The sequence below is a fragment of the Pan troglodytes genome, chromosome 15 (genome assembly GCF_028858775.2).
Source record: "Pan troglodytes isolate AG18354 chromosome 15, NHGRI_mPanTro3-v2.0_pri, whole genome shotgun sequence".
NCBI lineage: Eukaryota > Metazoa > Chordata > Mammalia > Primates > Hominidae > Pan > Pan troglodytes.
In genome coordinates this window covers 21,469,873-21,480,835 of record NC_072413.2, presented here as the reverse complement: position 1 = coordinate 21,480,835, position 10,963 = coordinate 21,469,873, and the positions used below count along the sequence as shown (strand labels likewise).

Genomic DNA, 10,963 nt, shown 5'->3' with positions numbered 1-10,963 from the left:
GCTGGAGAATCACTTGAACTCAGAAGGCAGAGGTTGCACTGAGCCGGGATCATCCCACTGCACTCCAGCCTGGGTGACAGAGCAAGACTCTGTCTCAATCAATCAATCATTCAATCAATAAAATAAAATAAAGTGCTTAGAACAACATGTAGGCACAAAGCTGTGCCCCATAAAGTGAATATTATTCTCACTCTTTCCCTACCTCTTTGCTCCTTCCTCCTTCCTCATCTTCATCTTCTTACCTTCATTACTGTCCTGCAACTACTTCATACCTCTTTACAGAGGCAGAGACAAATAAGACTCAGCCCCTGCCCACCATCTAGCAGGGAAAAAAATACAAAAATAAATGTCAGGATAACATAATAAGAGAGCTCCTTCGAACATGTGAAAGAAATGCTATTGGAGAACAGAAGATTTGAGAACTATCTCTACCTGGGGGAGCAAAGAAGTCTCAACCAGCAGATAACCTCTGGGTTGGATCTTGAAAGATGAAGAAGAATTTGCAGGGTAAAGAGAAGAATGATTAAAAATTAGCTGGGCATAGTGGCATGTACCTGTGGTCCTAGTTACTTGGGAGACTGAGGCGGGAGAATCGCTTGAGCCCAGGTTGAGGCTGCAGTGAGCCATGATCGCACCACTGCACAGGAGCATGGGTGACAAAGTGAGACCCTGTCTCAAAAAATTAAAAATCTAAATTTTAAAAAGACAGGAAGGATTTATTAAAATGCATGAAGTTCTTCCACCCGCAAGTTTGAAGTTAAGATCAGCCCATACCGTGGCCAGAGCACACCCTGTCTCAGTACAGCCACAGGGGAGCAGCAGAGCATTAGGAGCTGCAGACTTAGGCCAGAAAAACCTAAGAAATCTGGGGGGAAAAAGACTTCAGACACTTAGAGAAAAAGACTAGGTTTGCCTTAGGGAAAAAACAACAGTCCTCTAAAGATTTATACACATGATCGCGCCACTGCACTCCAGCCTGGGCGACACAGCGAGACTCCGTCTCAAAAAAAAAAAAAAAGATTTGTACACATGGTGATAATAAAAAAACAGGCCAGCTGTGGTGGCTCATATCTGTAATCCCAGTGCTTTGGAGGATCACTTCAGGCCAGGAGTTCGAGACCAGCTTGGGAAACACAGCAAGACCCTGTCTCTACAAAAAATTTAAAAATTAGCCAGGCATCGCGGCACACACCTGCAGGAGGCTGAGGTAGGAGGAGGGCTTAAGCCCAGGAGTTCGAGACTGCAGTGAGCTACTATCATGCCACAGAACTCCAGCCAGGGTCACAGAGCAAGACCCTACATCAAAAATAAAAATAAATTTTTAAAATATGCCAGGCATGGTGGCTCACGCCTGTGATCGCAGCACTTTGGGAGGCTAAGGTGGGCAGATCACTTGAGCTCAGGAGTTCAAGACCAGCCTGGGCAACATGGTGAAACCCTGTCTCTACAAAAAAATACAAAAATTAGCTGGTCACTATGGTGCACACCTGCAGTCCCAGCTACTCGGGCGGCTGGGGTGGGAGGACTGCTTGAGCCCAGGAGGTTGTGGCTGCAGTGAGCTGTGAGTGCGCCACTGCACTCCAGCTTGGGACAGAACAAGACCATGTCTCAAAAAAAATAAAATAGTATAATAATAAATCTAAGTAAATAATAAAAGAACAGTTCTCCTCTGCATTGACAGTGTATACAATATGTATTCTTTTTTTTTTTCTTTTTTAAGAGATGGGTGTCCGTCTGGGAGGTGGGGAGCGTCTCTGCCCGGCCACCACCCCGTCTAGGAAGTGAGGAGCGCCTCTGCCCGGCCGCTGCCCCATCTGGGAAGTGAGGAGCACCTCTGCCTGGCCGCTGTGCAATCTTCCAAGTGTGAAGTGACAGCCTTTCTGCAGGTGTACCCAACAGCTCCGAAGAGACAGCAACCATCGAGAATGGGCCATGATGACGATGGCGGTTTTGTTGAAAAGAAAAGGGGGAAATGTGGGGAAAAGAGAGATCAGATTGTTACTGTGTCTGTGTAGAAAGAAGTAGACATGGGAGACTCCATTTTGTTCTGTACTAAGAAAAATTCTTCTGCCTTGGGATGCTGTTTATCTATAACCTTACCCCCAACCCCGTGCTCTCTGAAACATGTGCTGTGTCCACTCAGGGTTAAATGGATTAAGGGCGGTGCAAGATGTGCTTTGTTAAACAGACGCTTGAAGGCAGCATGCTCGTTAAGAGTCATCACCACTCCCTAATCTCAAGTACCCAGGGACACAAACACTGCGGAAGGCCGCAGGGACCTCTGCCTAGGAAAACCAGAGACCTTTGTTCACGTGTTTATCTGCTGACCTTCTCTCCACTATTATCCTATGACCCTGCCACATCCCCCTCTCCAAGAAACACCCAAGAATGATCAATAAATACTAAAAAAGATAAATAAATAAAAATAAAATAAAATAAAAAGAGATGGGTGTCTCCCTATGTTGCCCAGGATGGCCTCAAACTCCTGGACTCAAGCGATCATCCCACCTCAGCCTCCCAAAGTGCTGGGATTACAAGCATGAGCCACTGTGTATAATATGCATTTTTTTATTTAGTATTTACCATAAACCACACACTGTTCTCAGTGCTTTATAAATATTCACTTACTTCTCAACAACCCCAAAAGTACAGTCACCCCTATTTTACAGATGGGAAAACTGGGGCACTTGGTCAAATTTACATATACATTTCTACAGATAAAAAGTGGCAGTGTTTACCTCCAGAGTTTGGGTGCGTGAAAGCCAAGACCCTGGGCCCCTGGAGGGTCACTGAAAAATCAGACATGAGGCAGATCGAGTAATAGGAAAAAAGGCATACACATTTATTTATTCATTTATTTAGAGACGGAGTTTTGCTCTTGTTGCCCAGGCTGGAGTGCAATGGCGCCATCTTGGCTCACTGCAACCTCCGCCTCCCGGGTTCAAGCAATTCTCCATGTACATATGAGAAACTCCAGAATGAAGACCTAACCCCACCCCCATGAAGTACAGCTTATATATCATCTTGAGGTTACAGAAAGAATGGTGCCTTGGATCCTAGCAAAACAGGTTATAGGAGGGGTGAAAAACAGGAATTCTGTTGAGGGGCAATAAATAATTACTAAGGAGAATGAATGGATCTGGGAACAGAGATTAACTTGTAAACAGTTCTAACAGTGAAAAGGCCTGTTCAGGTGTGGTTACATTCTTGGTCTTAGGGGAAGAAGAAAAAAACTGCTTTACTTGTTGAGTCTGGATCTTAGGCAGATAGGGCCTGTGCTTTGGGAGAGATGAGGGGTGTGGGTGTGTGTGTATGGGGGTAAGGCAGGATGGTCAGAGAGACCTTGAGGCTTCTTCTTCAGTTCAGCACATCAATGCTGTATTTTGGGTTACGGTTTCTGAGCCCCAACAGGTGTCTCCCTTGTAATCAGTAGTTTCAACCACAGTTCTGGCATGTGAAAGTATAAAATCCTTGGGAAGTCAGCAGCCCTACTCTAAACTCTAGTCCATGTCGGTCACCAATTAGCTATTAAAATATACTACCTAAAACAGCTGTTTCTTCAAAAGTTAAATAATGGGGTTAGGTTCTATGTCTTCATCCACACACTGAAGACCAGGCCCGAAGGGCTGTGCTGAGTGGTGTGGACACAAAGACCAACAGGAAGCAGGCTTACCTTCAAGGACTTCAGGATGTGGAGGGAGAGCCACTAAGCCAACAATTATAACAGAGGATGACAGTGTTCTGTTAGGAGCTGGGAGGAGAGGCCCCTCCTGTGAGGTGGTTCCCCACCCACTGTGCCAGGTGTGGAATTTGGGCTGGGGGTATTAAGAAAGGCTTCCAAGGGTAATTACCAGAAAGGTAGGAATTAGCCAGGCAGGCCAGGGAGAGGGGGCGGGGGGGGGCGGGTATCCAAGCAAGGGAAACAGGATGTGAAAGCACAGCATGAGCAAAGAAAACAGAGTTCCTTAAGAGTATCTTTGAATATTAATGTCCATTTTAAGAGTTTCTTGGCCAGGAGCGGTGGCTCACGCCTGTAATCCCAGCACTTTGGGAGCCCGAAGCAGGTGGATCACCTGAGGTCAGGAGTTTGAGACCAGCCTGGCCAACACAGTGAAACCCCATCTCTACTAAAAATACAAAAAAAAATTAGCTGGGTGTGGTGGCGGGCACCTGTAATCCCAGCTACTTTGGAGGATGAGGCAGGAGAATCGCTTGAACCCAGGAGGCAGAGTTTGCGGTGAGCCGAGATTGCACCATTGCACTCCAGCCTGGGTGAGAAGAGCGAAACTCAAAAAGACAAAAAAAAAAAAAAAAAAAGTTTCTTTTCCCTCCTCTGCATGCCTATAAGCAGCATCTGTGAAACCTAACAGACCTAACACAACGGCCTCTTACAGGAGGTGTCAGTCAACTAACATGTATTTGTTGAGCACCCACTAAGAGCCCTACATAGGTGTAGGAGATCCTAGAAGTCTTGTAGTTTAGTTAGAGGCCACCCAGTTCTGAAACCGGGGCTAGTGAAGTGCAGAAGCCTTGTTTGGCCATGTCCAGTGAGGCCAGCAGGCAACTACAAAGCAAAGAATATCTCTGTCCCCCACTTCCCCTATTATGGTGACACCAGTTTTCTAGTTCGGTGAAGGTTCCAAGGTTTTCTACTCAGAAAGGCACAAGAAATAGGATGAGGGATGGAAAGGATTAGGAAAGAGTTCCCAGCCACACACAGTGGTTCACACCTGTAATCTCAGCACTTGGGGAGGCTGAAGCAGGAGGATCACTTGAGGCCAGGAGTTTGAGACCAGCCTCGACAACATAGAGAGGCTCCATCTCTACAAAACAAACAAACAAAAAACAAGGAAAGAGTTTCATCATGGAAAAGGCAGGCTCCTCTTTGGAAAGGTCAGCTGAGGCCTCAGAATAACACTTCCCCTCCCCCAGCACTCCGCCTCTGGCACCTCTGGAAGAGGGTGGTTCATATCCAACCTCCTGGCAGGGAACTGTAGACTGAGTCAACAACATTCAAATCTTGAAAAAATAAGCAAGAGTAGTGGGGGGCATAGGTGAAAAATAGTAAAGAGAGGAAAGCCAGAAACAGTGAGCCAGGGAACAAGGGGACAGAAGACAGGATCCAGGCTGTATCTACGGAGAGACACAGAAGGGAGATGCTGCTGCTGCTGCTGCTGCTGCTGCCACCACTAGTCCTCAGGGTTGCTGCAAGCCGATGTCTACATGATGAGACACAGAAGTCTGTGAGCCTTCTCAGGCCCCCTTTCTCCCAACTCCCCTCAAAATCTCGCTCTTCCTCCCTCACCCTCCCTAGCTCCCGTGATCCTCAACCCCTACGAATCCAAAGCTGCTATCTAGGAGATCGTATATCAGATGGAGCTTGGGATCCTGAGGGAGAAGGGATGAGAGGGGGATCCCGAGCCCTGGCCGCAGTGAGAGAGGCCACTCAGCGAATCCAGGCTGTTCTAGCAGGTGAGTGAGGGAACAGAGGTGTCAGGGAGGGTTGAGGAGCAGAGAGGTCCAGGGGAGGAAGATCAACCCAGAAAGAGAACTGGAATTCCAAGATATGGGAGAAACTGACTTCTTGTCAAGTCCCTCCAGTGCAAGGACCCCTGCTTCTGAGTCGAGACCCTGCACAGTATTGCCACGCTGTCTGGGGAGACCCAGATATCCCAAACTACCACAGGTGAGTTCACGTCGTTGACAATGTATGTAATTCTTTTTCAGGGATACCTAGAAATGTCCTCAGCTCACCTACAGATATTCATTCTTATAGGTGCAGCCTCTTGAACCCAGGATACAAAGGAGAGAGTTGCCTGGGGGCAAAGGTGAGATTGAGTCAACAACACTGAAATCTTGAAAAAATAAGGGTGGTGGGGGGATACGCAGAGAGATAGTAAAGAGAGGAAAACCAGAAATAAGTACACCAGGGAAGAAGGGGACGGAAGACAGGATCCTGAGCAGGCTCACCTCTCAGTCTCAGGGATCTGGAGATCTGCAGCCTGCCATGACCATTCCAAGACCACCACCATCAGAGTTACTTAGTGTGCTTAACGATGTAGATTCTTGAGCTCCTCTCCCTGCTAAAATTTATTAAATCAGAGACTGGGGGTGAAGGGGCAGAACTCTATTCTAGCCAGCTGCCTAGATAACACAAAGACAGACCAAAGAGATTCATTCTCCCCTACTCCTCATACCCAATTTCCTACTGTTCCAGCCCATCTGCTAATGCAACATTTCACTCCCTGCCAGATTCCTGACACCCATCTTCGCGGTTATGCCTTGTGGCCGGAGCAGGGTCCCCCACAACTGGTCCAGCCAGATGGGCCTGGGGTCCAAAACACTGATTTTCTCCTGTATGTGCGAGTTGCTCACACTTCCAAGTGCCACCAAGAGGTGAAGTTCAAATCAAATTTCCTTTCCCTGCTGTCTCTCTCAATCTTAAATCTCATGAGGAGGGTTAGGGAGCATAAAAGCAGTTTTGTTTTGTTTTGTTTTGTTTTATTTTGCTTTTGTTTTCAGACAGTCTCACTCTGTTGCCCAGGCTGGAGTACAGCGGCCCAATCACAGCTCACCGCAGCCTTGACCTCCTGGGCTCAGGTGATCCTCCCATCTCAGCCTCCTGAGTAGCTAGGATTACAGGCATGCACCACCATGTCCGGCTAATTTTTTGTATTTTTTTTGTAGAGACGGGGTTTTGTCATGTTGCCCAGGCTGTGTCTCAAACTCTTGGGCTCAAGCAATCTGCCCACCTTGGCTTCCCAAAGTATCAGGATTACAGGCGTGAGCCACCATGCCCAGCCAAAAGCAGTTTTTATTAAGTTGTGCTTATTTGGGATAACTTAGGGAATGCTAGTAACGTTTGGGTAAAGGCTACCCCCACCCACAGCCATCCCTTGATACCACTCCTGCAGAGTTCTGCAGAGTCCCCTGGTCCTCCATTTTCAGAGAACTTCTTCTACTTGTGCTACCCTATTTTTCTCCTTTCCGGCCCTACCCTGTCCTGGCCCATCCACAGCCCTCTGTCATAGCCTATGCTGCCTGCTGCCAGCTGGACTCAGAAGACAGGCCCCTCGCTGGTACCATTGTCTACTGTGCCCAACATCTCACCAGCCCCAGCCTCAGCCACAGTGACATCGTCATGGTGACTGCTGCATGATGAATAGGGAGAAGCAAACAGGTTGCAGGGTAGGGGGCCAGGTTACTCAGTTTCCCATTAAGTCAAAGAACCCACAGAGGATGGAATAGAAGGTGCCTCAAACTCTAGGAAGAGCTGATTGGGCAGAGGGGTTATAGAGTGTTTGGTCAATCCTGCTGCAAATTCGGCCCCCTTACTGGGCTGTCATTTGTCCTTAGGCCACATTACATGAATTGCTCCATGCCTTGGGTTTCTCTGGACAGCTCTTCAAGAAATGGCGAGACTGCCCCTCAGGATTCAGTGGTAAATGAGAGGAATGAGGTTAAGGACTTTCCACCATCAACCAGAGGAAATTCACTATCTCATAACCTCCTTCCTTCTAATTTTACTTCACCCTTCCTAAGTTTTCCTCTCCTCGTACTGCCTTCTTCCCTTTCTGCAGTTAGAGAGAACTGTTCTACAAGGCAACAAGTGACAAGGCAAGATGAGTGGGGACAACTGCTTCTCACCACCCCAGCTGTTAGCCTCAGCCTGGCCAAACACTTGGGAGTGTCGGGGGCTTCCCTGGGTGTTCCCTTGGAAGAAGAGGTGAGAATGAGAACACCTTGGGGTGATGGAAGAAAGGAGTAGCCAGCTAACAACCAGCCATCTGCCACCTCCTCCAGGAGGGCCTTCTGTCCTCGCACTGGGAGGCCAGACTACTCCAGGGTTCTTTAATGACTGCTACCTTTGATGGAGCCCAGCGCACTCGACTCGACCCAATCACCCTCGCTGCCTTCAAAGACTCAGGCTGGTACCAGGTCAACCACAGCGCTGCAGAGGAGCTGTTGTGGGGCCAGGGTGAGAAATAAGGGAGACCTGCAGAGAGGCACTCATGACCCAAGTCAGCTCTGGGGGAAGTGGGAGGCTGGAGGGGTGTCTGTTGCTGATGTATAATCGAAGCTGTGAGGATAGCTGGTGCTGAAGGATGTTTGGGCTTCATTTGCTGAGGGCTCTCTTTCCTTCTCATCTGTCAAGCAGGATCTGGCCCAGAATTTGGCTTGGTGACCACATGTGGGACTGGCTCCTCAGACTTCTTCTGTACTGGCAGGTGTGTGTGCTGAGTGGTTAGGGGACTGTATGGCTGCCAGTGATTCTAGTGTCACTCTACCATCCATTCCACACAGTGGGCTGGGCTGCCACTACCTGCACCTGGACAAGGGAAGCTGCTCCTCAGACCCCATGCTGGAAGGCTGCCGCATGTACAAGCCCTTAGCCAATGGGGTGAGTAGATAAGAGAGCAGACAATGAAACTGAGTGGGTCTGGAAGGCAGTCAACTTCAAAGGCATCAGAACAAACACTATTCTACTTCTGACCTGCCCTTCAGAGTGAATGCTGGAAGAAGGAAAACGGATTCCCTGCTGGGGTAGATAATCCCCATGGGGAGATCTACCATCCCCAGAGCCGTTGCTTCTTTGCCAACCTCACTTCACAGCTGCTCCCTGGTGATAAGCCCAGGCATCCTTCTCTTACCCCACACCTCAATGAAGCAGAGCTCATGGGCCGCTGCTACTTACATCAATGCACAGGGAGGGGAGCTTACAAGGTGCAGGTGGAGGGCTCGCCTTGGGTCCCATGCCTTCCTGGAAAGGTTATACAGGTGGGTACCATGAGAGTAGTAGTTGCAGCATACTGGCAAAAAGAAGTCGGGAAATACTTGTATGGTGGTACTGTCCAACCTGTTTTGATGTGCATACAGTTTTCCTAAGTACCCACTGAGTCCATGACTCTGATCTAGAATATACATTTTCCTTAGAAGGAAGACTTGAACAGGTAAGGCAAAACCATATCCTGCTACCTATTCCCTTGCAGATACCTGGGTACTATGGTCTTCTCTTCTGTCCCCGGGGTCGGCTGTGTCAGACTAATGAAGATATCAATGCTGTTACTTCCCCACCTGTGAGTCTTTCAACCCCAGATCCACTATTCCAGCTCTCTTTAGGATTAGCTGGGCCTCCAGGACACTCTCTGGGGAAGGAACAGCAAGAAGGGCTAGCTGAAGCAGTACTGCAGGCTTTGGCGAGCAGAGGCGGCACTGGCAGGTAAGAGCTTGAGTATTTATACAATGGGCCAAGGAGAATCCCTAAGTCCTTTACTTTATGACTCTCCTCTGAAGACTTGTTCATCCCACTCTTAAGCCTGCATCTGTTTCATGAGATATACTCTGCCAGGAACTATATCTCTATTAAAAGATTCAAATGTCCATTTAGGTGCTATTTCCATGGCCCATCAATTACCACTAGCTTGGTGTTTACTGTGCATATGTGGAAGTCCCCTGGCTGCCAAGGGCCTTCAGTTGCTACGCTGCACAAGGCCCTGACTCTGACTCTCCAGAAAAAACCCCTAGAAGTGTATCATGGAGGAGCCAACTTTACCACACAACCCAGCAAGTAAGATATTCCAAGTACTTTCCTTTCAAATCCATGGAGTCCGGATGTTTGAAATTAAATTTATTAAGCACTCACTCACGTGTATATTGTCCTAGACAGGGTTGCGTTTCAGAGAACAAAGATCCCTAACACGATCATCCAGTCCCGTCACTACCTGACTCCCTCCTCCCATACAATAACACATTCCCCCATCTCTAGGACATAGGGATCTTAGTCCCCTCCCCCCACCTTTTTCTTCTTCTTTTTTGAGACAGGGTCTCGCTCTGTCACCCAGGCTGGAATGCAGTGGGGTGATCTCAGCTCACTGTGGCCTCGACCTCCCTAGGCTCAAGTGATTCCCCCACCTCAGCCTCCCAAGTAGCTGGGACTACAGGTGCACACCACCATGCCAGCTAATTTTTGTATCTTTGATAGAGACAGTTTCACCATGTTGCCCCAGCTTGTCTCCAACTCCTGAGCTAAAGCAACCCACCGGCCTCTGCCTCCCAAAGTGCTGGGAGCCACTGCCACCACTCCCAGCCCCCTTCCTTTCTTAAGCACTGTTAGGGATTGTGTCTAGCTACCTAAAGAACATAGACTGACTCTTCCCTTAAGCCACTTCCCTCGCTGCCAAGTTAGGTCTTCTTCCAATAATATAAGATGCTAGAAGACTTAGATCTTGATCTTATTTCTACTTTAAGGTTCGATAGTCCCTCTTAATGATTTCCTGTTTAGCTTAATGCTTGGATGAGGCGGGGCTTCATGAGCTCTATCTTTAAGGGTAAAGCCCCTTAGCCAGACGTGGTGGTGCGGCGTGCGCCTGTAGTCCCAGCTATTCGGAAGATTGAGGCTGGAGAATTGCTTGAGCCTGGGAGGCAGAGATTACGGTGAGCCAAGATCACACCACTGCACTCCAGCCTGGGCAACAGACCAAGACCTTGTCTCCAAAAAAAGAAAAAAAAGGTAATGCCGCTTTATCTACTAAGGCTAGGCATTATTCCATGCCAAATATTACCTTCTATGTTCCTAGGTTGCTGGTTACTTCAGACCATAATGCCTCCATGACCCACCTAAGGCTGTCCATGGGACTCTGCCTAATGCTGCTAATCCTGGTGGGTGTAATGGGAACCACAGCCTACCAGAAAAGAGCCACTCTTCCTGTGAGACCATCTGCCTCTTACCATTCACCAGAGCTCCACAGCACAAGGGTCCCAGTTAGAGGAATAAGGGAGGTGTGATGTTGCCCAGAACATGACAGGGGGTAAGGAAGAGAATAATTTCTTGTGAGACAACTGGATGGAAAATCTATTGTGTATACTTAATTTCTACTTTCTTTGGAATGCCTCTTTCCCTGGTTATCAATATTATATAGCCTGGCAATGAAAAAAGGGTGAAGTTTTACAGTTCTAAAGATCC

General features: G+C 48.2%; 1 protein-coding gene across 1 annotated transcript; it reads left to right on the top strand.

The window, feature by feature from the left end:
• The first annotated feature begins 5,114 nt into the window (after positions 1 to 5,114).
• On the top strand, positions 5,115 to 10,885 carry CIROP (ciliated left-right organizer metallopeptidase). The gene is made up of 16 exons (XM_024348650.3): positions 5,115 to 5,472; positions 5,602 to 5,686; positions 5,777 to 5,828; positions 6,253 to 6,396; positions 6,523 to 6,600; positions 6,688 to 6,783; positions 7,019 to 7,144; positions 7,357 to 7,441; positions 7,581 to 7,726; positions 7,804 to 7,978; positions 8,159 to 8,228; positions 8,305 to 8,401; positions 8,506 to 8,778; positions 8,991 to 9,220; positions 9,389 to 9,568; positions 10,578 to 10,885. Exons 1-16 carry the CDS (start codon positions 5,157 to 5,159, stop codon positions 10,783 to 10,785), a joined length of 2,361 nt encoding a protein of 786 aa, XP_024204418.2. The 5' UTR covers positions 5,115 to 5,156; the 3' UTR covers positions 10,786 to 10,885.
• Positions 10,886 to 10,963: the final 78 nt, after the last annotated feature.